The 27,424-nt window shown below is 41.2% G+C and overlaps 1 protein-coding gene across 1 annotated transcript; it reads left to right on the plus strand.

Annotated features, from left to right (window-relative positions):
• Window positions 1–6,941: 6,941 nt before the first annotated feature.
• On the plus strand, window positions 6,942–26,586 carry thop1 (thimet oligopeptidase 1). Its single transcript, XM_034140906.1, has 14 exons — window positions 6,942–7,200; window positions 8,382–8,588; window positions 10,275–10,423; window positions 16,995–17,102; window positions 17,343–17,445; window positions 17,523–17,680; window positions 17,943–18,078; window positions 20,746–20,888; window positions 21,312–21,535; window positions 23,219–23,420; window positions 24,379–24,565; window positions 24,673–24,801; window positions 25,555–25,691; window positions 26,291–26,586. Exons 1-14 carry the CDS (start codon window positions 7,188–7,190, stop codon window positions 26,450–26,452), a joined length of 2,058 nt encoding a protein of 685 aa, XP_033996797.1. The 5' UTR covers window positions 6,942–7,187; the 3' UTR covers window positions 26,453–26,586.
• The last annotated feature ends 838 nt before the right edge of the window (window positions 26,587–27,424 follow it).

Consider the following 27,424-nt stretch of genomic DNA (forward strand, 5'->3'; position numbering starts at 1 on the left):
TTTCCTTTCTTCTCTTTTCTCTTCTCTTGACTGAATTAAAAAGTCCAGTCTTTAAGTAATATTTCAAGTCCTTTTCCTGCACCTTTTTAAGGCTATATGTTTGCAATATGTATTCAAAGGTCACTTATTTAAATAAATCAATATCTGAGGTTAGCAAACAGATACTGCCTTTATCTAGAGAGCCAATGACACCCATGAAGAATTGCAAATCTTTTCATCTGCTGTATTAATAAAATTGCCATGTGTTTTCAAATTGAAAATAAGGCACTGTCAGCCCAGAACATTATACAAAATATATATATATTTTAAAAAGGGACCTGTAAGGCTTAATCAATGTTATATATATAGATCTTTATATAATATCAATATTATAATAAACTTCAACCAAAGTCAATTTCAGGAGTGGTGTTTGACACAGTTTACGTTCAATTTCAACTATTCAACCTTTTTAAATAATTTACTTTAATTTAGAAAAGGTTTTTCTGAGAAAAATGTACTAACAAATTGAAAAATACAAGTTTAATAGGACAATGTGGATTTATTTTCTCTCACCTTGTAATTACACAATCAAATAATCTATAATACGGCTTTGGACTTCACTCACCAAAAAACATTTGTTTTTATGTTTTGCATTTGTACTATTTTGTAGTCAATTTGGACAAATATCTTTCGAACTCAAAATATCCTATGATTGCATATGGTGTGAATATGTATACCCTGCTCACTCCGTATTATTTTAGGTACAATTTATATTTTAAATGTAATGAAAAAGCCAACTCAATAGTGTGTTAAAAATAGACTTTAGGATATTGTAAAACAAAAAACTGCTATATAATGTATTCTTAACCCTCCTTTATCTTCACATTTGCTTTACACCCTCTATCCTTGGTGGTCATTTTGACCCCAGGAGTTTAAAGCTCAAGAAAATGATCATATTCAAAATTGTTACCAAAATGTACATTTCAAGTACTTTATGTTTCTTAGTTGACTATCTAAATATCCATTTAAATAAAACACTACTAGCCATTTTCATTACATTAGCAGCACTAAACTTACCCTGTTTTTCACGTGGGGAGCGGGACCAAGATAACTTTCCATTTTTGGAAAGTAATGTTTCTGCTTGTGTTTGACAGGAGCATCTGCATGGGGTATTCAGGGTGGACCATTTGACAGAGGATTTCTCTGAAAGTACAACATAAAAGTATTTTATAGTCTTTGCGCTAGTAGTCTAACTACTGAGTCCAAAATGATCAGTCTTCGAACTTAAAAGTATTTGTATTGCTCGTCACATATAGCAGCAAGACAGGATAGCCGCGTTCACACCAAGTACTTTCCTGTTTTGTTTTGTTTTGTTGTACCATGGAGGGGACTTTGACAGGAGAGTATCAAGAACTACAGTACAAGTATTTCATAGTATTTGGGATAGTTGTAACTACAACTGATTCCAACTTCATCAGTCTTATGAAAAACGTATGGCCAAAAATAATGTTATCGCTCATCAAAGATAGCAGAAGCTTGTCATTTTTGCACTGTGTAAAGGCAAAGAGTTAGAACCTTTATTTTGAAGAGTACAGCGCAAGCATAGGGCAAACTAGCCAATCAGAAGCAAGGAGGCACTGGAGACCCACCCACCTATGGAAACGAAACATTGTGGTATACTTATTTTAACAGTAACGGACCGTCCACACAGCAGCGTTAAAAAATCTTGAAACGCTTCTGCCCATTCACTTTGAATGGGGTGACGTCACTTTGCCTCACTTTTCGCCGAACTGCATTGTGGGCAGGCGAGCGGAGATTTTCAGGATTTTCAGGATTCAAAGTTGAGCAATGTTCAACTTTTGAAGCTGAGGTGGAAGCGTCAGCCAATCAAATCCCGTGTATGCAAATCTGACAGTTCCAGCGCTAGCCAATCAAACGGCGTGTATGCTGGGAGAGACATACCGCCGGTCATTTCCTCATATTCCAAAAAATGGAGGAGAAATTAGCGGTAGGGAATCACCCGGTGCTTTATGACCAGTCCCTATTTACCTACCGGGATACAAACCGGAGGAGCCAGGCATGGAGGGAGGTGGCAGAGACAGTGGTAGGTTTTCGCCTGTTTGGGGAGTTTATATCCAGTTTACTTTTGCTTTGTATGTCGGGGGCGGCAGATTCATGTGATTGGTTGTTGGTGCCTTGCTCGCAAAAAATCCCCAAGCTTCAGATACGCCCACCTCCAAGATTTTTTTAACGCTGCTGTGTGGACGCTCCGTAAGAACAGAAAAACGAAAAAACGAGCTGAATTTCCGTTTTTTGGTTTTGGGGCAAAATTGAAAAACAAAAAAACTACCCGTTTCTGTTTTTTGTTGTTGTTTCAATTAGAACTAAAAAACAAACGGTTAAAACGTACCTTCGTCTGAATCGTTGGAACATTTATTTTTCTCATGCCCTTCTTCGAAATTGTTTTTGGTCGAATGTGAGAGATTGGTTGTTACTTAAATTAACTAATATTCCGAATCCGTGTATCTACCGTCCAATTGTTTTTCTTTATTAAACACCTAAACGGAAGAGCGTCTGAGAGGCCTTTTTGCTTTTTGCCTTACTAAATGGTCTAATAGAGTGGCGAAGTCACGCCCACTTACTTCCGGGTAATGCAAATTATGCATTGAAGTCAATGGGGAGAGAAAACTTATCTTTCGATCCCGTTTGTATTGTGCCATGAATTACACATATGATGTTTGTCAATCTTAAAAAATAATTTCCATGTCAAAAAAGTCACAGTTTGTCGTAAAACTGTTGAAATATAAGACTATGAAAAATACGTAACTAGAAAGACTACAAATCCCAGAGTCGCGTAAGTGATGTCACAATTGTTTTCCTCCACCATTCAGATACCTAAGATCAGCGCAATATAGATATAATCTATCTATATGGCGCTGGCTAAGATAAGATAACTTTAACAAGATGCCTGTGTGCTTAGTACCAGGTTGTTATTATACCAGCAATGGGTCTTGCTCGTTCTTTTGCTTCCCGTCTGATGAAAGGACCTGGAGTGGCTTGATCAAGTTAGCTACCTAGCTAGTAGCTAGCACGTTAGTTAGCATTACAGCCTTGTCATTTTTATTAGCCTTAACATGAAGTAACATTAAGTAACCCAAAATGTTAAACAGTAAGAGTAGTAGTCATATTTCGTGAACCCTTTGAATAGTACTGTCACCGGTGTGATCATTCTATAATCTAGAACCCACCCACCCACCATCTAGAACCCACCTCACCTCTGCCCACTTTGACAACCTAGGATGGCTTAGAGTAGATGACAGAGTACAGCTACTTGCAATGGGCCTGGTCTACAAGATCCACTACACCTCTATGGTACCCATGTACATGTCAAAATTCTTCCCAAAGGTCAAGGAATACCATGATCATAACACCAGAGGGAGCTCCACAAATCATGTAAAACCCAGATTTGGCACAAAAAAAGGGGAATACACGTTTCGCAATTATGCCACATCAAGGTGGAACGCTCTTCCCACAACTGTAAAGGAAAGTAAAACTATACTTACCTTCAAAACCTCTCTTAAAGAGCACCTTCGGGGGAAAGCATTGCAAAACTGGCCCCGGTAATGGTACAAATCTCAACCTGTCGTACAATGGACAGCTTCCCCCCCCCATCTATGTATATACTCGCATTTTAGACTCTGTTACTAACTGTATATCTGTAGACTTGGTATGTCTTAAATGTCCGGTTAGGATGTATTAGAACGAAATCTAAAATGAAAATTGTAAATAAGCCATCTGTATGTAAAAAACCACCTGTATGTAAATTGTAAATAAGCCATCTGTATGTCAAATATGTCTTATATGTCTTAAATGATATGATGAATTGAAAATGGGGGACCCTGATGTAAACAAGACGAAAGTCTTTCTCTGGTCTGCATCCCCTTAACAATTGTATGTTTTGAGCTGTACTGTACTGTACCCAATATACAAGCTGTTAATAAACTTTTCAATCAATCAATCAATCAATAATACACCATTTAAGTCCGGGGGAGAAATGCTAACGCTAACGTTAGCATCGGCGATCTTCTCTACTTCATGCTATCTGCACAAATGGTTGACATTAAACATTAAAACGACCAGGCAGTTCAGAGAGAATCAAAGGAAGGCAGGCAGGCAGCTTTGCATGACATTCTTCAGGACGTGTTTCATTGTGGTGATAGTGAGGATAGTCAATCGTTTTGTTGACAAGACAGCAGTGACGGCCATCTTGGTGACGTGTGTTGTTGACCAGAGATGTAGTTCATTGAGCGTTTCACACAAACAAATGTGTTACTTCACAGTTTTACGACACATTTTATTTTTTTTGACTTGCAAAATTATCTTTTAAATTGACAAACATCATATGTGTAATTCGTGGCACAATTCAAACGGGATCGAAAGATAATCTTTCACTCTCCATTGACTTCAATACATAATTTTTCCGAAATAAGGTCCCATGGAGGTCCACCGGAAGGGGAGGGACTTCGCCACTCTATGGTCATTGGAGCGAGGGGCGGGGCGAAACTCACGGAAGTGATTTCAAAACAAAAGCACTCGTTTGCTAAAATCACATTTTGGCCCAATCCCAAACCACGCCCTACACCCTACCCCTACACACTCCCCCTCCGTGACGGGGTGAACTCCGTGGAGTGACACTCGCAGCTCAACGAGGCTCCCTCCTGTCAGATGGAGGGAGTAAATACAGCGGCAAGCTTTGGGACAAACTCCCCTCTCTCCGGCAGAAACAGGAAATGCCGTAACTGTATGTAACAACGGTTTCAAATCAGCATCTCTTGGATAAAACATTAAAATGAATAACTCAAATAAAACTCCAAACATCTTTAATTGTGTTACTTTTTTGTAAATCTCTTGTAAACCTGATGTTTATTAGCTTCTTAGTTTTTGCAACAGTCTGTAAATATACACAACTTTATAATAAAATGCACACATTTACCTTTTTCTAGACTAAACACAGGTATGATCCTAAGTTAAACAAATATGAGGTTATCATGAGGTTGTTAACATCGCAATTTATCAGTGGATGTTTGCTGGAACTGTTTGTAAACAGCTTGTTTCCTGACGGACACACACAGCGTTGAGACCGGTCAGGTAGAGACCGGTCAGGTAGAGACCGGTCTCCAGTCAGCACCGATGCAGACTCGGGCCGTTTCTCAATCGCGAGGATATTGGCTTCCAAGCCAATAACGTAATCAGATTACTTTTAGATTACTTTCTTTTTCCATCACAGATGGGTATGTTTTGGTGTACAGGAGACATAAAAAGCAAAAGGAAACTGAACGTGTTTTTACTGTTTTAATGGCTTATCAAGAGCACAACTGAAACATAACATCTGAAATGATGTAACAACATAATACACTTTTTGGGGATGCAGCTTGGGATGTGAGGAGTGAGGGACACGGCTTGTGTAGAGCTATATTTGTTTAAGCACCGGATTGGCAAAACACTGTGCACCAGTCTGCCTTGATCTATGAATTAATGTCCGTGACACTCACAGTGGCCGTTTCTCAATCGCGAGGATGCTGGCTTGGTAGCACAGCCGAGCCGAGCATCTTGCTTCAGAAGCAAGGCAAGAATACTTCCTGCCATTCGGAAAACAAAGAGTGGAACAGGCTAGCAAGTGTGCAGGTGTGCGTCATATGAGAGGCCCCGCCTTACATCTTCCGCCACAGATTTGGGGAAATTGGTCCGTGCGCAAAGCATTGTGGGGATTTTAAGGACGCGAAGTCTACCCATGTGCAGCCTCGAAATTTCCCCCAAACCAAGGACGCGGCCTCGGTGGAATTCCAAGTATGCTGGAGATTGGAACAGTCCTTCGGCGGCACTCGATGACGTAGTATCCTTGAAATATTGGCTTGGAAGCCAGTATCTTCCAACGCTTGCTTGGTAGCACATGTCTGCCGAGCATCTTGCTTCAGAAGCGAGTCAAGAATACTTCCTGGCATTCGGAAAACAAAGAGTGGAACAGGCTAGCAAGTGTGCAGGTGTGCGTCATATGAGAGGCCACGCCTTACATCTTCCGCCACAGATTTGGGGAAATTGGTCCGTGCGCAAAGCATTGTGGGGATTTTAAGACCGCGGAGTCTACTCATGTGCAGCCTCGATATTTCTCCAAACGGAGTACGCCGGGCTCGGTAGATTTCCAAGTATGCTGGAGATTGGAACAGTACTTCTGCGGCACTCGATGACGTAGTATGCTTGAAATAGTGGCTCTGAAGCAGCTTTACTCGCGATTGAGAAACACCCTCCGTGCCCTCCTTTCACTTGTAGTCTTCTCTTCCCGGGCTGCGACCCGACAGCATGTCCATTTCTGTCGCTCATTAAAGCCAGATTTGCACCTTCGATGCACCGCCTCCGACTCCCTTCTCTCGGCACTACAATGGCGCTGATCTTAGCTATCTCTTAGTGGAGGAAAACAATTGTGACATCACTTACGCGACTCTGGGATTTGTAGTCTTTCTAGTTACGTATTTTTCCTAGTCTTATATTTCAACAGTTTTACGACAAACTGTGACTTTTTTGACATGGAAATTATTTTTTAAGATTGACAAACATCATATGTGTAATTCATGGCACAATTCAAACGGGATCGAAAGATAAGTTTTCTCTCTCCATTGACTTCAATACATTATTTTTCCGAAATAAGGTCCCATGGGGCGGAAGTAGATGGGCGGGACTTCGCCACTCTATACATAATTTTTCCACAAAAATATCATAAATATAATATTTTGAGAATTCATAACTTTTGAGGACAGCAGGCTATTACTAATATTTAAAAAAATGACATCTCACAAGAAGAAAAGCACAGATGGGATTTAACACTCAGAAAGCCACTGAGTGCGTTTGATTTCGGATTACAGTGACACACGAGGTTTATTTTAAAAAAGGGGGGAGATGTTTTAGGAGTGTGCTCCCTCTCACTCCTGTTCACTGTCCTCCGGATTCCTGCAGGACTCCAGAGTCGCGAAGAGCCCATGCAAAATTAAATTAAATGTGTCTACTTTTACTACCAGATGTGCTGTCAGTTGCTGCAAAAGTTGCCGACTTCTCATCCACGATAACGTCACTTCCGCCGCCTAAAACCCAGGAGGTATACGATCTAGCACTAACCCCACAACGGACCTAACGAACCATCATTCAAAATCTGAACCATGGGGCCGACAGGTAAACAATGTCCTTACCTTTTTAATTTGACTGATTCATTTAAATGTAAAATTATCTTTGTGACCGCCACGTCTCCTGGTGGACGGTGTCTGTGATCATTTAGATCTAATTAGCTAGCTTTGATTTGTTTGAGCTAGTTTCTGCGCTTACGTTAGCTAATTTAGCTTCTGTGCTGTAACTGTACATCTTGTACCCGAGATAGTAAATATTAGTTGATTTAAATTATCCAGAACCACGGTTAAACGGTCAGTTTAGTATACAACAAATACAATTGGTGTTTTAATAGTGGCTAATCTCTCCACAGTTCTGTATTGATTCTCTCATCGTTTTTTGTCTAGCATGTTAGCTGTTAGCTTTACCAACCTAACTAACTGAATGTGATTCCTAACGGGAATTCAACCTCAGATTGCCTGCGTGGATTATAGATGGATTACTAATAACGACTCTCCAGTAACTGTACTTCCTAAATTAATTAAATGAACAATGTACAAAGCTCCATTTAAAAGAATGCGAATAGGATATTAAGCTGTTTGTTGCCAAATGCGTTATAGTTTATAATTGGCCGCGTTCTACAGGAGTTCAGCACACTTCTGATCCACTAAACAACACTTTTCTGTACTTACTAATTGTTCCCTGATTAACAGGTTTCTTGTGTAAAGTAAAATATGACTAAATCTGAATATAGTATATAGTATTTGTCATATTTTATTATATTTTAATGTGTAGAGCTAAAGGTTTCCACATGATCTTTCTGTAGGGAGGATCTGACTTGGTTTTGGCCGATAACAACATCCACTAGTGTTTATTCAGTCCTTGAGCTTTGTATAATATCTGAAGATGTTTAACTAATCAGGAATGGGTTAAGATGCAGTTTGGAGAACAGCACAAACAGAGAGTCTGTAAGACCATTACACAGTCCATCCATCTATTAGCTTTACCGCTAATCGCTAGAGGTCCTAGTTCTTATAATATACCACACCTGCTAACAGCTAATAGGCATCCATATCAACATTACTCCAATAATATGATATATATTAGAATCAAACACTGTGAAACATTTGGCCCTATGAGTGCTTTTCATCTTGATACTATTATATACATGTACATCATGTGTGCTTCTTCCATCACTGCCATGCGTTGTAACCCCCCACCCTGCTCACCTGTCCCTCTTCCTGTTCCAGGTGAGGTGGTGAATGGCAGCCAGATGCCGGTCTGCTCCGAGAACCGTCTGCGTTGGGACCTGAGCACCGAGCAGATCCAGCAGCTCACCGACAAACTCATCGCCAACACCAAGAAGGTGTACGATGGCGTGGGAGCGCTGGACGTCGACAGCGTCACCGTCGAGAACACGCTCAAGGCCCTCGCTGACGTGGAGGTGGAGTACACCGGTCAGTGTCCACCAATCGGCAGCGTTTCTCTCCTGATGCTAAAGATCATGTGTACAGATGATGGTCATCTCTTTTCATATCCAAAAAGCTAAAGTTATTTAGAATATAGTTGCAGAGACAAGTTCTGAACGTTATTTCAAATTCAAGGATTAATGTAAACCTGTGTCCTGATATAAGGGCAACAATAGAAGGTGAAAGTATCAACAATATCTCTATTTAAAAACCAAAAACCAAAACTTCCACTGAAATCTTTCATTAACTACAACAAATATGCAGCTGGGAGCAAACCCAAATCCCTAAATAGCTGCTCACTGTAAATTTGATTAAAAAAGCAGGATGAAATAGCGAATTTCTTCATGACTATTTTTAGTGCCAGTTTAATCCATATTAGGTGCTCCAGTGAGTGTTAGTGGCAGCAGGACAGTGTGTGTGGGATTGTGTCAGAAGCGGGGAGTGTGTGCACATGATATTGAAGAAAAATGCGGCCCTGGGAAACGGTGTGCCTCCCTGAGTGTCTTTTAAATGTTTTTAGAAAGCAATTGAGTTCTGTGGCTCAGAGGAAGAACATATAACAGGCTCGGATATATATATATATATATATATATATATATATATACACACACACACACACACACACACACACACACACACACACACACACACACACACACACAGTACTAGTTAGTAGATACATTCACTGTTGGTCTGAACTAGAAGACTACCACCTGATTTATTCTAAAAGACAGCAGTTAACCAGCAACAGAGCAAGACAAACAAATATTTGATTTGTATTTATTATTATTATTTCAATTGACCCCCCCCCAGATATTTTTGCAGCTTGTACTGTCAATTTGACGATGAACCTGACTTGAAAGCGGTCAAACACAGCATGAACCTGAGAGCAGTCAGGGCAGGCATCCATTGTGAGCTCTGCAATGAAGCTCTGAGTCAGCAGAATGAGATGGTAAAGACTCGTCAGCAGTTTGTAGAGAAAGCAGCTGAACCAGCTGTGCAAAGACAATAAAGATGGCGAATTTGTGTGGAGGCAGCTGAAAACACCTCCTTGTTCCATATTTATGGTAGCCCTCTAAAACCAGAGAAATGAAAAAGTAAATAAATACATTTACTATTGCAAATATATGAGATTCAGAAGTTCAAAATGTCCAAGTTGAAATAATGACTTGCTATATAGAATTTACAAGATACCACATCGACATTATACGATGGGGAAATGATAATGGAGACTTTAAAATGAAGTTCCACATAGGTATGTTATTTAAGCAAATATTAGAATGGAATAATCCATCACATCAGCATTTGAATCTTCACATACTTGTATGGGTATTTTATGATCAAATAAATATGAAAATGGAAAGCTGTTAAATTAAAATATTGAATGTACAACATTTTCAATTTTTCAATATTTGGCTTAAAATATAAATGCAATTCTCAAACTATTTAAGAGGTTCAAGATAAACTATATTGTCCAACCAAGTGGAATATTGTTTCCTTGGCCTTTTCCCCCATGCTGCAGCCATAAAAAAAAAAAAAAACTGTCTACATACTAAAAACATCCAAAGGTTTTGAAACTAAATGATACTCGCAATTGACATTTCATGAACCTGCTGTACAGTGGACAACATCCAAACTGATTGTGACGTTGCTGTTTTGTCTCTCCTGTCTCAGTCCAGAGGAACATGTTAGACTTCCCACAGCACGTCTCTTCCTGTAAGGAGGTCCGAACAGCGAGCACCGAGGCCGACAAGCGTCTGTCTGAGTTCGACGTGGAGATGAGCATGAGGGAGGGCGTGTACCTGAGGATTGTCGCTCTGGAGGTGAGCTGACGGAGAGATTTCCAATGCAGACAGATAGATGAATGAATGGAGGCATAATCAATTAAATATAGGTTGATGGGTTTGTCATTTCCTTTAGTTTATTTCCATATTTTTTACCTTTTCCATTGGACATTTAGCGTCTGCTCATAACCAACCATGAAACACTAGCACAGGTACTCTAAAGTAAACTCCCATCCCAAAAATCCTAAACACAAAGTGATGTTGAAGCCAGGTGCATTTATTGATCTGCCTGTCTGTCTGTTATGAGTGGACCCTTAAAAATGCGAAACATCTTAGACTTTCTTTACATTTGGTTTTACATTACTGGACTTAATTTGAACAATAAACTGTTGATCTAACAGCTACAATTTGTTCCAAGTGGTTACAAACGTGCACCAAGTTAAACATGGGACATCAACAGGAAATACTGGGTGTGGTTGTTGCTTTGTTTTGGAGAATATATTTGTGACATGGAGGCAAAAATCATATCAAGAAATACTCAAGTAAACCAACAGACAAACCAAATGTATCATCACAATATCAATATCAAGGTATTTCCTAATCTATCTAATATGTTATTCGATTTTCTCAGTAAAAGTTGAATAGGTTTACAATTTGCGATGATTGATTGATTCAACCTCTGGGTGGGAAGGCCAAGAAAACAAATATTAACATATTATCTTAGAGGTTACTTAATTACAATAACTAATATCCGTTACTAAAATAAATAGAGGAGAAGACAAGGTTATCATAATCTGGCAGCCCATACCTACCTATTTCAAGAGGAAAAAAGCTGTCGGCGGGACAAAGGCTACATGTGATGAAAGTGAGGATGAAAGTGTGGCAGTTTGGAAGTTGAGTTCTCCTTTGAAGCAGCGCTGCCATCTTATCTCCTTTTATAAAGTCCGCTGTCATCCTAGAAAGAGACAGTCTCCTCCTCGTCTCGCCACACCTATTTACATATATATATATATATGTGTCAGAGTTTCCGTTAGCCGGTAATTACCGGTTTTTAGCTGGTAACATTTATTAAAAACCGGTAAATACAAAACCTGCCGGTCAAAATGCCCGGTAATAATTAGGGATGCTCCGATCGATTGGCCGCCGATCATTATCGGCCGATATTCACTCTTAATAGTTTGATCGGTGCTCTCTATAAAGGCCGATCAGGAGAGCTGGATCTGATCGATATGGACATAAACGCGAGTGAAGTATAACCGGACGCGAGAGAGAGATCAGATCAGCTGCTGAGTCTGACAGAGATACGCAGCTCTGCATGATCACCTGAAGCCCCGCCCACTATTTAGCGAGCTGCATGAGAAACTGACGGGCTGTCAGGGGAGAGAGGGAGAGAGAGAGGATCCGTTCCTCCCGTGTTATTATCCAAAGTTAATGTAAACTTTATCTACTATAAGTAGTTCGTTTGAATGTAATAATTATGTTGTTTATTGTTTGTGGCATCATTTATTTAGTGGGAATGCTGATGCAGCTGATGCAGCATTCCCACTAAATGTTATTCGACGCACGAAATTCTTTATTATTCCGCCGGGTTATTTTGCGCCTCTTCTTCTCCCCCATTCCACATCGCAGAAACTGCGTTCAAACATCAAAACGTTCAGCTCGGTCGGGAATCGATGGCTATTACTTTTCTCATTCATAACTTTCATAATTCCAGAGATACATCCCATAATTCATCACATTTTTTACATGGAAGTCAATGGAGAAACTTTTCAGACTTGAAAAATCTTCATGCGACTTCAACTGCTAACTGTTCATTCATACTTTCACTCAGAAACCTCATTCCAACTTTAAAATGTTACACATCTTTCTGACATTATTCATGTTCAACAACTTTTAAATCTGATTCATACTTTTAGAAATATTAAACATTGTTCAGACCTTGGTAAAGAGGCCTTCTTCAGATTCCCAAACCCTACACTCCTGAGACATAATTTTCATGACAAACGTAGGAAAACATCTCGTAGCTTGAAAAATGAAAAAAAAAATAAGCAAAATAATTAAACAAAATGCCTCTTGAGGGCATGAAGGGACACAAACTTTCAACATTCTCCATTAAAGCCAATAGTAAATTCAAGTTGATCTTTACTCACAGCATTAGCCGCACACCTTTAGTTAATCTGCCAAAAAGGCCACATTATTAACCTGAAAGTACACAAAAAGCACACTTCAGATGCTTCACGCGTTGAAATTTCACCGATATCTGTTACGGTTCTTCAACAAAACGTTCACATATAAGAGGTTTATCTCTCATTCAGAACAATGCAAATGCTCTCCTCTCACTTATTACTGCACCATGGAAACCTTTGATCTCTGGACACGTCGTTAGCTCAAATATAAACACCTGTGTCATGGAACACGATGATGTCATAACTCCAACTGACATGCTCAGAGCAGCAGACTTCAGATAATGGTTAATGGTCCAGCCTTCAACATGTCTATGTGCCATTAGTGAGTTTTCCTCAAAAGCTGTTGCCATGGCAACGCATCCCTCGCCGTAAAACACGATATTGCTATAACTCTATGAAAATGGTCAAAAAGTGCTCAAACTTCACATGTGTGCTAACAGTCCAGCCGTGAAGACATCTATTTGACAGTTTTAAGATTTCTTCAAATGCCGTTGCCTTGGCAACACAATGCTCACTATGAATGGTTATAGTGTATATCGTACCGACCGTCCTAAAAAAGGTGGTGGCGTTGCCATTTATGTGAAAAATAAGTTTTGTGTAACCAAGATGGTTTCCAAATCTATTAGTAAACAACTCGAATTTTTAGCCTTAAATATCGAAGTAGCAAAGGGTCAACAGGTCATGGTGGTGGGCTGCTACAGACCCCCCTCAGCTGTCAAGGACTCTTTATCTTCATTGGCAAAACTTTTATCTCAACTTGACTACAAGGAAATAGTGCTGCTTGGTGATTTTAATTGGGACTGGTTAACTTCTGTGTCAGAGGATTTTAAAAACCGTTGTATCTCTCTGAATGTTACTCAGATTATAGACAGTCCTACTCGCCCTAACATTAAGTCCCCAAATAAATCCTCCCTAATTGATCTCATTTTAACTAATGTTCCCCATAAATACTCATCTGTGGGAGTATTTGCAAATGATCTGAGTGATCACTGTGTTGTAGCCACAATTAGGGACACAAAAGTCCAAAAGGTTAAACCTCTCATTATCAGTAAGAGAGACAAAAAACATTTTGTGGAGCAGGGTTTTGTTCATGATCTGTTTGATTTTGATTGGGGTAAAATCGATCTGTGTGCTGATGTAGAAACTGCATGGTCTTATTTTTATCTTGGTTTTATGGAAATTATAGCTAGACATGCACCCCTGCGTACATTTAGAGTGAAGGGATGAGACAATCCTTGGTTTTCTGCTGAATTATCTAGTCTCCTACATGAGAGAAACAAGGCCTGGGCAAAGGCTAGGAAATCAGGCTCAGAGGTAGAATGGCTGCAATTTAGGCAGCTAAGAAATAGCTTCACATCACAAATAAAAAGTGCTAAGTCTAAGTATTATCTGTCAGTTACCACAAAGAACCTGAATAATCCTGGACAATTTTGGAAAGCCATAAAATCGATATCCACCGGTGATATCCGTAATGAGCTACCTCCGTGCATTACCACAGCATCTGGCACTATATCGGACAGGGCCACCATGTTAAATTGTTTTAATGAGCATTTTGTGTCCTGTGGCTCTCTGTTTGATTCTGTCACTAACTCTGCTTCTGTGAACACCACAGTCTGTGACTCTGAACAATGTGGTCTGGAAAACCCTTTCAGTTTTACTCCTTTTACTGTTGATGTTGTTCATGAAGCGTTATCTAAGTTAGATCCTAAGAAACCGGCTGGCCCGTACAACGTAGAACCTTTCTTTTTAAAGATAGCTGCAGATTTTATTGCTCCACCTCTCACTACTCTTTTTAACCTCTCCCTCAGCACAAACACAATTCCAAAAGTATGGAAGTCAGCTTATGTCCTTCCTCTACTAAAAGGAGGGGAGGCCACTTTATTAAATAATTATAGGCCCATCTCTAAATTGTCAGTTCTGGCTAAGGTTCTTGAACGCCTAGTGAGTGAGCAGGTAAAGGTGTTTTTATGTACAAATGACATCCTGTCTAAACATCAGTCAGGCTTCAGAAAGCAACATAGCACCATCACTGCCACAATGAAAGTGGTGAATGATGTGGCGAGTATTTTAGATAATAAGCAGAGTTGTGCAGCTCTATTTATTGACCTTTCCAAAGCGTTTGATACCGTCGATCATCGCATCTTAAAGCAGAGGCTACTCAGTATTGGCATATCCAGCCATGCAGTGGGGTGGTTTGTGAACTACCTCTCTGAAAGGTCCCAATATGTTCATTTTGATGGGCTGTCTTCTGAGTGGTTAAACATTACTAATGGTGTTCCTCAAGGTTCTGTTTTAGGTCCACTTTTATTCTCCATCTACATCAATAGTTTAGGTGAAAATGTCGATGGAGCAACCTTACATTTTTATGCGGACGATACCGTTATGTACTGTGCAGGTCCCTCCATTAAGGAGGCTGTTGTTGAATTGCAAGCTGTTTTTTTTTAACATTATTCAGACTCAGCTCTCTGAACTAAAGCTTCTTTTAAATGTTGATAAAACCAAGGTAATGCTCTTCAAAAGCTAAAAAGACACCAGAGCCTGTTTTAGATATTGTAACTACGCAAGGAATAAAACTTGAAGTGGTTACCTGTTACAAATACCTTGGTATCTGGCTTGATGACTGTCTCACTTTTAAACGTCATGTCAATAACCTGCTTAAAAAACTGAGGGTTAGGCTAGGTTTCTTCTACAGGAACAAGTCCTCTTTCTCGCTCGAGGCCAGGAAAAGGCTCTGTGACCTTTTTACCTGTGCTGGACTATGGTGATTTGATTTATAACAAACACATTTGATAACATTTAACCCAATGTAATCATGTTTTTATAGATGTTTGAACCTGGACATGTTTCTTCTCATTAGAGCAAAAAATACTTTCTTGACTGCTTAACCGCTTGTCCTATCTTTACTCAAATGTAGAGACAGTAAAAATCATATCATATCCTCTGAAGACCTTATTCTCCTAACTTAAGAAACTATAGCTCTAAATATCATTCTTCAACAAATAATTGTCCTTGGCAGTCGAAATATATATATATATACACCCATTAATACCTTAACACCATACCTTAGAATGGTCAGGGATATTTAAAGCGTCTTCATACGGTTTAAAGAAGGATTTGGATTTATATTATGGTGTTAGGGTTCTCCCCACCTTCATTCTCTATGCCTTTCAGACTTCACAAGAGTTATTTTGAATGTAGGACTACATTACGGTGCTACTTGCATCACATCGTTTACATTTATTCACATAGCACTCATCAGTTGAATTAAGTGCGAAATTGCAATACCCAAAGCTTATCAAAAATCTTAACTTCACATCAAGGTCTAAGAAAAAGACAATGTTTTCACTTCTTATTATGGCTACATAGTAAGTAATCACCACCTTACAAGCATCTTATGGCACATGTGTAAAATAAGTGCATTCACTCTTTTTCACAGTTAGTGAGATGACTGGCACTGCATGGAGTCCACCATAGAGGGGTATGCTGGACCCACTTAGGTTCACTCTTCCAGTCCTTTAAATGTTCACCACTCAGTCTTGTTCTGTATTTAGATCTCATTCATGTCAGAAAAAGCTGCTTCACAAAGGTATGTAGAGCCAAATAAAGCAGACATTTTCAGTGCTGCTTGGTGAATGTTCTTAGGGTTTTCTGGGTCTACAAGGCTCCAGTTGTGTATGTTGTTATATTCCATGGAATGCTCTTAACGTCCCGATAGCAATGAATATATTAAATGCTTTGACAATAAATACATTAAAAAATTCATCTGTGGAAGCTGTAATACTGTAAAAAGCACGACAATCATCTGAGCCGGCCCGGCTAAAATAACTGGATGGCCTACCTGCCTGTCAGCCTTCCATCTGTGCACAAACTTATCTCGTGTCCTCATTGGTCATGTGGGCGTTCGTGTGTGTTGGAGGAGGGGCTCTGTAAGGAAGTGGCAAGATTTTTTTTCCGGTTGTGTATTTTCTAATTCTAGTGCACTCGAGCTGGTTTCTCCAAAATTACCTACCCCACCTTTAATTAAATCCACCAAAAACCTGACATGATGAGAACGAGTGTTTTTCAAAAACATAAATCCATTCTATTATGTTGTATTGGAGGGGGTGGGACATCTATGTGTTCGATTGAATTGAAGTGGGGAGAGGTGCATTTCTAGTCGTCGGATTTTTTCGACACAGTCTGTGAACCGCGTTGGAGACCCCTGTTCTATGCCATCTTAATCAAGGTTTTGCTAACATGAGAAATTCTTAAGTTAGAATGGTTCTGTAATATCTAAGTTTCCTAAATGCAGGTAGAAACCATGTTTCGGTAATAGCCATGCTCTCAACGTCAACCCAAACTGATAGAAAGATTGGGACGTTTCTGTCATGAGGCTCCTGGTCACCTGGTTTCTCGTGCCAAGGTCTTTTTGTTTCTGTCTGCAGAAAAAGGTGGATGCCAGCAGCCTCACTGCAGAGTCCAAGCGTTACATGGAGCGTCTGGTCAAACTGGGGAGAAGGAACGGTCTCCACCTGTCCAAAGAGAAACAAGAGGTGACCAATGTTTTTTTATCAATTACCTTTTGTTCATGCAGGGAAACTTCACTGAGATCATTACTCTTCCACGAACCCACCCAGGAAAGGGTCAACATTCATATGATGCCAATCTTAATTTTTAACAGATACTTTTTTTGTTGTGGTTATAAAGCTTTACCACACAGAGTATCCTTTTATAATATTTTTGGATAAAATCCTGTATGAAGTAACTCTGATTATGTTACATTTCTGTAACAGGAGATCAAGACCATCAAAAAGAAGCTGAGCAACCTGTGCATCGATTTCAACAAGAACCTGAACGAGGACACCACCAGTCTGTCCTTCACCAGAGAGGAGCTGGGTGAGTCTTGAGCTTCACACAGTCGGCCTCGTCTTCCTCTCTCTGTGTACTCACTCATGTGGTGGTGTTGCTTTCAGGCGGCCTCCCAGAGGACTTCCTCAGCTCTCTGGAGAAGGATGGAGAGAAGCTGAAGGTCACCCTCAAGTATCCTCATTACTTCCCCACCATGAAGAAATGCTACATCCCAGAAACCCGCAAGAAGCTGGAGGAGGCCTTTAACTCCCGCTGCAAAGAGGTGAGACACAAAGTGAAAAAGTTATTGTCTTTGACTTGGCTTCAAGAGGTTTAGATTTTTAAATAGTTTGAGAGTCAGTTTGTGCTGTTTTTTTCTTTGCCAGATCGTGATAATCTGAGCGAAGCTCTGATCGCCAAAAGAGTTTTTCATAGTACAGAGCACTTCACAGTCAGTGAAGGGTTAGAGATTACACATGGGAATACAAAAAAAGATATATATATATATATCTTTTTTATATAAAGATGTGTGTGTTCATGTTCAGGAGAATTCGGCCATCCTGAAGGAGCTGGTGGAGCTCCGGGCTCAGAAAAGCTCCGTGCTCGGCTTCACCACGCACGCTGACTTTGTCCTGGAGATGAACATGGTCAAAACTGGGAGGAAGGTGGCTGGCTTCCTGGGTGAGTTCACAACCTCAATCACTGAAGTTACACCTGAGAGCTCCCATAACCTGCGGAGAAACTTGTGTTTGTTAAAATGAAAAGTTAAGGGAGGTGCAGAATAGGGGAAGGTTTCACTCGGAGTGATGTACGCCTTGGGGTGTCGGTAAGAACACACAAGATTCTTGGTAGCGGTGGATTTCCTTTACTTGTGAATATCAGCACAACAGCAATACAGCCATGGAGCAGGTGTAGTGTATGTATGTGTGGTCTATAACAGAGACATATAAAACTACAATTAGGATCTCTTACTTAAATATATTCTACAGTAAACAATAAGCATAACTTTCCCCTTAATAGTACTTTATAACATATTCTCTAAGGCTACTTAACTGATCAAGAGGCAAGTTGTAATAAAACCATTACAAATAAAAACATGGAAAATACCGCACAGATAGCTCCTTTAACTTACAATTAAACCGGTTAATATGTCATCCAAACATTAGAGATTGCCAACATTGTCAAGCATAACAGAGAAAGGTACAGCTAAATAATGCTAACATTAGCTTCGGTAGCTTAGCTCAACATGTCAATAACAACCTGAGTTAGCAAACTCCAATACAACTCAAATGCCGTGAAAGGCTCAATAATATCCCGTTCAGTGTGCGTAACGGAGACTTACTGTTGGTCAGCGCCGCACAAAACTCACACCACGTCACCACGATTAGGTCCAAGCTGCTCTCAGTCGACTGACGTGCCTCTCTCTTTTCCTCCTAACTCTAGCTACGCAGCTTCATGTGCTTGATAGTTGTTGTGTTTGTGCGTGCCACCAACAGAGTGCGCTGGACTAACAGTCAACAGCCTTTCCAACATAGCCACCCCCAATTTGCGGTGCAAATTGGCTTCCATGGAAAGGCTAACTACTCTGATGAGGGATCTGTTACCTTGTTGTCCTCGTCCTGGATCTCTGGGAGGACAATAAGACGAACTATAGGCCAGGTGTAGGTTTTGCCATGTACCTTCACTTCTGCTGTTCTGATGTGACCATCTGGACCAGGACATATTCTGGTCACTTGTCCAATCTGCCATAATGCTTGTGGAAGCTGTGGGTCGACAAGCAGTACAACCGCTCCTACTTTGATGTCTTCTGTTGGTCTCTGCCACTTGCCTCAAGTTTGAAGGCTAGGCAGATAATGTCTCACGAAGGCAGACCAGAAACGATCAACCAATATCTGTGAATGTCTCCATCTCTGCTGTCCTAGCAGTCCGGATGCAGGATAAACCACCTGGGGAAGGGAGCTGTCAGCTCGATCCAGGAGCAGGCAGTTAGGGGTCACAGGGTCAACATCAGCCACGTCGGAAGAAACATACCCTAAGTGTTTTGCATTTAGGATGCTCTCCACTTCAGTAAGAACTGTCATGACCACTTCACCACTCACCTTTTCAGAGCCAATGGTAGGGTACAGAGCAGACTTGATGGAGCAAACTTCTTATTCCCACGCGCCACCGAAGTGTGGTTCTGCTGGTGGGTTAAAGCAAAAACTGACCTGTTGCTTAGCCAGTTGCTGCTGGAGCTCTGGACACATATTGGCGAACGCTTCCCTGAGCTCCCTTTCTTCCCATCCAGATTGTTATCAGCGCAAAGTTCAAAAGCCAACATCTGTGATGGTATTGGGGTGTGTTAGTGCCCATGGCAACTTGCACATCTGTGAAGGCACCATTAATGCTGAAAGGCACATAAATGTATTTTCTAGGGATGTCCCTGCTTATTTCAGCAAGACAATGCCAAGCCACATTCTGCATGCGTTTCAACAGCGTGGCTCCGTAGTGAAAGAGTGAGGGTACTAGACCGGCCTGCCTGCAGTCCAGAAGCGCAAAATACGACAACGGAAACCCTGGACTGTTGAGTAACTGAAGTCGTACATCAAGCAAGAATGGGAAATAATTCCACCAACAAAGCTCCAACAATTAGTGTCCTCGGTTCCCAAACGCTTAGGAGTGTTGTTAGAAGGAAGGTGATGTAACACGGTGGTAAAACCAGCTTTTTTTGGAACGTGTTGCATGCTTCAAATTCAAAATGAGTGAATATTTGCCAAAAAACATCAAATGTATCAGTTTGAACATTACTTATCCTGTCTTTGTAGTGTATTCAATTGAATATAGGTCGAAAAGGATTGGCAAATAATTGTATTCTGTTTTATATTTACGTTTTACACAACGTCCCAACTTAATTGGGGTTTGTTTTTGATATCATATTAATTATGAATATCTTAGGGGTTGGACTGAGGAGACAACATTTGAAGAAATCCCCGGGAAATGTTTCACTATTTTCTGACATTCCATCGACCAAATGAGTAACTAGAAAATAACTCACAAAATGATCAAAAGTGAAAATAATTGTTAGTAGCAGCCAAGTTTATCATCTTTGTAATTTCTAAAATGGGAAGTAACAGATATTTAGTAAAAACAGGGATGGTATAAAGTAAACAAAAACATTTATGAGTTAGTAGGGAGAAGAGTAAACTGACAAGAAACCCTGCACTAAAAACGTATAAAGGAATTCTTCTCAATGGAAAAACTGATACGTATGTGGACTCTACAAAACCGTTAATAGGAGAGGAATCAAACAAATCAGGAAAGAAGACATGCAGAGGTCCTCTCCTGACTGTCTCTGCTGTGTTGTTTCAGAGGAGCTGGCTCGTAAGCTGAAGCCTCTGGGTGTTGAGGAGCGAGCAGTCATCCTCAAACTGAAGGAGAAAGAGTGTCAGAAGAGAGGTCTGCCTTTCACAGGAGAGCTGTACGCCTGGGACACGCGCTACTTCATGACCCAGGTACGAGCTGCGCCTGACATATACACACATCAGTTATTCTTATATAAGCACGACGCAGAAAGAAAGATTAAGCCAGACTTTTATTTTATGTTTTATACATTTTTGGATCTACAAATAACACCAAATGTAAGTAATAACACTTATTTCAAACATGGCCCCAAGATGGTACAATCTTATTTAAAATGTATACAATTTAAAATCTTAAAAAACTAAATGGGATCATTACAGATTAAAGCATAAAATAGATATCAAAAAATTAAACACGACAAACAAATAAATGTCTGAGGTAAAATTGAATTCATTTAAAATTAATTAATACAATTAATTCTTTCTCCTCCTCTCTGTCCTTTTCCTCCTCTTCCCCCACATATAATACATTTTCTCTGTCACTCTTTCTTCTTTTTCTCCCCCCCCCCCCTTCAGGTGGAGGAGACTCAGTATGCAGTGGATCAGAACCTGCTGAAGGAGTACTTCCCCATGGAGGTGGTGACTCAGGGTCTGCTGGACATCTACCAGGAGCTGCTGGGTCTGACCTTCGAGCTGGTGGGGGGGGCGGCTGTTTGGCACCCAGATGTCACTCTGTACTGTGTGAAGGACCAGAGCAGCGGGCAGGTGGTGGGGCAGTTCTACTTGGACCTCCACCCCAGGTGAGGCTCAGAGCAGATGGCTCTGCTGCCCCTTTCACACCAACGCGGTTCCAGGGCCGGTTCGGAGCTAGAGCCTGATAAGCACCGGTTTTTCCTGTTCGCACCTCTTTTCCCCGAAAACCGGTTCTTACCAAGCTCCAAAAAATGTGCGGTCTATAAGCAAGAACCGCATACGTCACGCTTACGTCGGAGGCAGGGGCAGGAGCGGGATCAACCTGAGCAACAGTTTATGGCGAGTACGGCAAATAAAAGTTAACAAGCAGTAGCGCTGAGCAAAGTGACTAGAACGCAACCACACACTTATTAAAAAAACACACTTTATAAAGTCAGACAACACTAACCAGGCTTCGTGTGATTCTGTTTATTTGTACCTTACTTTCAGGGGCGCACCTTGCGAACAGGCAAGGCAGGCAACTGCTTGGGGCCCCGGACCAGAAGGGGGCCCCCAAAGAAGGTAGATTAAGAAGGTCCACAGCAACGACAACATGAAACACCCTTTACTGCAACGATATGTCGGGTAACCTCCTCAAGGGGTCCCCATGCATAGCGCGCCGTGAAAAGCTCATAAATTCAGTTGCGCTGCTCCGCTCCGGGGGGGGGGGGCGGCGGCTGGCTGTCGGCTGTGCGTAGTGATGAAAAGCTGGTTCGAGGGGCCCCCAGTGAATGTTTGCCTAGGGCCCCCACAGACTCTAGAATCGCCACTGCTTACTTTGTCCTCTGTTATTGATCAGTGTGGAGAGCAGGCAGACGTTTTGTTTGTTATTATAGCAGCTATCAGATGGAATCAATACATGGGCTGCACAGGTTGTCATGTCCGACTATCACAAGTAGAATCATAATGAAAAATAGGCTGGTAAAAAGTGCCTGTAGAAAACGGATTATGCCACAATAGGATAGCAACAAGTAGTCAAGTTATAGTCAGTTTAGCTTCGGTTGCTATGCCAACATCACCCATTTTATACCAGAGAAACTTTCATAACAGCGTTGTGATGCCAAACAGCGGGCAGCACTGCAGCGGTCGCTAAATGTCGCTGAAACACATTAATAAACAATGAACCACGGCACTCTGGAGAAAAGTATAAGGTTTGAGAAGTAGTTATTTAATTGAATCTGGCTTCGTATGATTAAAAGCAACACGATCATCGACCCGACGCCGTAGTGAGCGCCGTTGGGGAGAAAATCAGCGACGTAAACGGTGACGTCATGACGCAGCAGCGGCAGCACCAGTCGGGCTCTGGGCGGTGTGAACAAAACGGGGGCTGAAAAGAAAAACCGGTTCCGAACCAGAAAAGCTCTAGAGGAGCTAGAACGTGTGAAAGGGGCATGCATGTTCAGGGGACACCTAGAGGGGAGTTAGGAGGGTCTCCTTTTCCTCCTCCTCCCTCACTAAATATCCTCTCCTCCACTTAGTTTTTTATTTCCTCCCTCACAATCTTTCAATGCACTTTCCTCCTCGTCTTCGTCTTCGTCTTTTGACTTTTCCTCTTCCTCCTTCCCCCTCCTCGTCTTCTCCTCTTCTTTCCTTTATAAATAGTTCCCTCTTCCTTTATGTCTTTGTTTCCTTTTCCTTCTCCCCCTTGTTTTTCCTGTTGCTCCTCTACTTTTGATTACAGATGTGTGTTCTGTGTGTGTGTGTGTGTTCTGTGCGTGTGTTGTGTGTGTGTGTGTTGTGTGTCCCTGCAGGGAGGGGAAGTATGGTCACGCTGCATGCTTCGGCCTGCAGCCCGGCTGCCTGCTGCCTGACGGCAGGCGACAGATGTCGGTGGCGGCCATGGTGGCCAACTTCAGCAAGCCGACGGCTGACGCCCCGTCTCTCCTGCAGCACGACGAGGTGGAGACGTATTTCCACGAGTTCGGACACGTCATGCACCAACTCTGCGCTGAGGTCTGAGGAACCAGTGTTCACCTGTAGTCACCGATGCTACACCTGTTTAGCTTCACATCCAATTAGCTGTTCACGTAAACAGTATGCAGTTATTACAAAGTAGATATTTTTAAGAAACAGCTCGGGTGACCACTATGGAGATACCCACACAACACGTTTGAAATCTCTAGCAATAAAGCTGTTTGAATGCTCTTTCAGGTCATTTTATTTAGTATGAAGTGTTTTCTTCTATATGGAGAACAATGCTTTACAATGGTTCATCAACAGTGACAAATATGACAAGAGAAAAAGATAGCTCTGAGCAACAGATCGATAAGAATAGAAGAAATCAGCAAGTAATTGGTAAAATATGTTACAAGCTTAGCATCAACATGTGAACCATGTATTTCAACTGTAAATTATACATTTTAGTTCTAAAAATTTTTATATCTGTGTTATATGGGTTTCATCTTTAGGAGACTATCAGCCGGTCTGAATCCAATGACTATAATGATGGGATAGTTCTAGTCACAGTTTATGATGGACTGAGTTATCAAAGTGAATAGGGTCCATTTTTACAAGCCTCATGTCTTCTGAACATTCTTACACTGAAAGGGAATTTTTCAGATGGACATGTTAAGAGAAAATTGAATTTGTCTGATTTGTTTGACAAAGCAACAAACTGTTGCGAGATCTGGCAACACAGAGCATTAACATTGGTCTCAGTTTGTGGAACCCTCTGTGACAGCCACTAACGGCAGAGCTCGCTGATATTCGTAAAGCTTAAAATGATTGTTAGCTGTGTACATTTCTAATGATACAGGAGTGTATTGTATTATATTCCATTGGTGCCGATTGTAATATGCTGTCATTACTTTTTTCCTAAAGTACCCTAAGAGAATGTGTCTCCTAAACAGGCTGTGAGCCGGCAGTGAGTGCGCCTCATCAGGTTTCTGAGTGTCCATGTGTTTGTTTGCAGGCGGACTACGCCATGTTCAGCGGGACTCACGTGGAGCGGGACTTCGTGGAGGCTCCATCTCAGATGTTGGAGAACTGGGTGTGGGAGAGGGAGCCTCTGCAGAGGATGTCCAAGCACTACAAGACCAACAGCGCCATCCCAGAGGAGCTGCTGGACAAACTCATCAAGTCTCGCCTTGCCAACACCGGTGGGTACCACACATGAAATAGTACTTTTGTACCAAGCAAGTATTCCACTTTAACTGTGGGTAATGTTGAATTCCAAACCCTTAATGTGACTGTGCCCCTCGCGCAGGGCTGTTCAACCTGAGGCAGATCGTCCTGGCTAAAGTGGATCAGGCTCTGCACACCAGGAACGGACTGGATGCTGCAGAGGAATATGCTCGCCTCTCTCAGGACATCCTGGGAATCCCTGCTTCACCAGGTCACTTTTTAAATGCCGCAGATGATTATTCCACACTTGTTAAAGAACACAAAAGGCAGGCCACTAGCTCCCAAATACAAGTGTCATTCCTCCTCCGATGAGAAGAACTCAGTATTCAAACAGAATAGGGCTCCCTAGCACAGCCTGACCAACAACAAATTACTGATTGTTTTGAATAACGTTATACCTTAAACAAGCCCTATTATGCTAATTATCAAGTGTATATTAGTGTCTCTCCTGGGACATGTCTCCATGCTTTAATGTTCAAAAAGCTCTTTATTTTTCTCATATGAATGCTGCAGCACCTCTTTTCACCCTCTGTCTGAAACCAGAGCCCAGTCTGCTCTGATTGGTTAGCTGGCCAGCTCTGTTGTGATTGGTCAACCGCTTAGAGATCTGTCTGAAATGTACAATGTGTTGGAAAGCATAAAAGCAGAAGTAAACAAGTGTGTCCAATGGAGGCGTTTCAGGCAGGGGGGGGGAGTGTGTGGGAGAGAAACTCCCTCTGGAGGGAACAGGGATTTTAGCCTTTGTAGACCAGGGCCCCTTTAATCAGCCAAGTTTTGCTTTCTGAATGTTGTTGAATTATCTCTCATTTTGTTCCAGTTATAGTAACAAAAGTTGTGGCAAGATGCACGTCAAATAATTTCTGAAAAAAAACTAGCAATAGTCAAAACTAGAGGAAACACTGAGTTCACTGCCGCCTGGTTTCCATCCTCTCTTCTCTCTCTCCCCGTTGACTTCTCTCTGCAGGAACCAACATGCCGGCGACCTTCGGGCACCTGGCCGGCGGCTACGATGCTCAGTACTACGGTTACCTGTGGAGCGAAGTGTTCTCCATGGACATGTTCTTCGCTCGCTTCAAACAAGAGGGAATCATGAACCCGAAGGTCAGATCTGAGAACAGCTGAGGAGAAAAATCAAATAACTTTAGTCATTTTAATCAGGAGAAAAAATCTATGGGTGATGTGAAGGAAAATATCTGCTCACTACTGATGAAATGAAACTGAACCAAAACAAGCAAGTAAAGCTGGGTACATTTACTTTAGTACTGGACTTAAGTATATTTTGAGGTACTCATACTTTACTTGAGTATATTTAGAATTCTATACTGCCTTTATATTCATACTACCCTAAACCTCAGAGGGATTTCTTTGTTGTACTACACTATACTGCACAATAATGTGACGGCTTTGGTTATTTGCCAAATTCAAAATATTGTATTCTTTCTTCCAGACTAAAACAAATCTGTGTATGTTGGTGAAAATCTTTGTTACATAAAATGGAGATACATTGTTATCCCAAAAGTAAACCTTTTTAAAAGCTTGCAATCGAGAATATATGTTTTTTGAGATGTTAAAAGTGAAAGGCTATTTATCCTGAGATAAATTAGTGTGCAGAAGTTTCACTAGTAGAAGAGTGTAAATATAAGCCTAGCTTAGCACAAACACTGTTGTCTTTAATTGCTGTCTCCTGATTGGCCCTCCAGGTTGGTATGGACTACAGGAAGTACATCCTGCGGCCTGGCGGCTCAGAGGATGCCTCCGAGATGTTGAGGAAGTTCCTCGGGCGGGAACCGAAACAGGAAGCGTTCCTGCTGAGTAAAGGACTGACCGTGGAGCTGGACGCCAGCACGCCGTGTCCCTGCTGACCAATCACAGCAGACCGCTCCACACACAGTTCACAGAGAACAACGGACTGATGACTGAGGTTTTCTAAAAGAATTGTGACAAAATGTTACACGACATGTACACAAATTTGCATCAATAAAAGGATTTGAGGATATCTTCTGTGTCTTGCTTTACAGATGAGTCTGGTAAGGGCCAGTACACAAACCCTTCTGTTATCTGAGGGTCTGCATGCTTTTTATTTAGTTATTGTCCTAGCAGAAATTTGATACAACAATTCTCAATTTCTGTTTGGTTCCTCTTGCTAAAGTTAAAGGAATACTTTTTTTTTTCAACAACTCACCCTTTTTTATGCAAAATTCCTAAAGGAGACCTCTTGAATGCATCCACGGTGAACGAAGAATCCATGGTGAACGAAGAATCCACGGTGAACGAAGAATCCTGGAAAAAGGGGGACATTTTTAGATGAAATAGGGACTGCATTTAACAGCAGACTTTTAAAAAAGAAAACGAAACTTGTGCAGTGTTTACGCAGGTCTCGTATATCCAGTTGTTTGCTCACTACTACACAAACACATTTACTAACGGCACTTCAGGCACTCAGTGCAAGCTAAGACTGTTTATGCTGACTTGTCTTTAATGGTACTGTTTAAGTAAAAATGCATATTTGGGAAGTAGCGAGCATATACTGAATGAATGACACTTCGATTATACTGCACAAGTAGTGTGAGAGTTTGTGAGCGTGTGTGCTGATATCGTTTAGTCAAGTCAAAGCAGCCGCTATTTACTTCAACTCAAATCAACAAAACTTCACTGTGGGGGCAATTCTTCAACAATTTTGAGTGAGAAATCAATATTTAAATGATGATTTTTTGGGTGAACAGAAACAAATCCGTTAGGGGTCATATGGTAAGACACATGTGGTAATTAGTGAGCAGGTTAGTGAAACGAGTGTTGTAGGGATTGGTGATACATCATAAGCTCCGTCGAATGGT

The sequence above is a fragment of the Trematomus bernacchii genome, unplaced genomic scaffold (assembly GCF_902827165.1).
Source record: "Trematomus bernacchii unplaced genomic scaffold, fTreBer1.1, whole genome shotgun sequence".
NCBI lineage: Eukaryota > Metazoa > Chordata > Actinopteri > Perciformes > Nototheniidae > Trematomus > Trematomus bernacchii.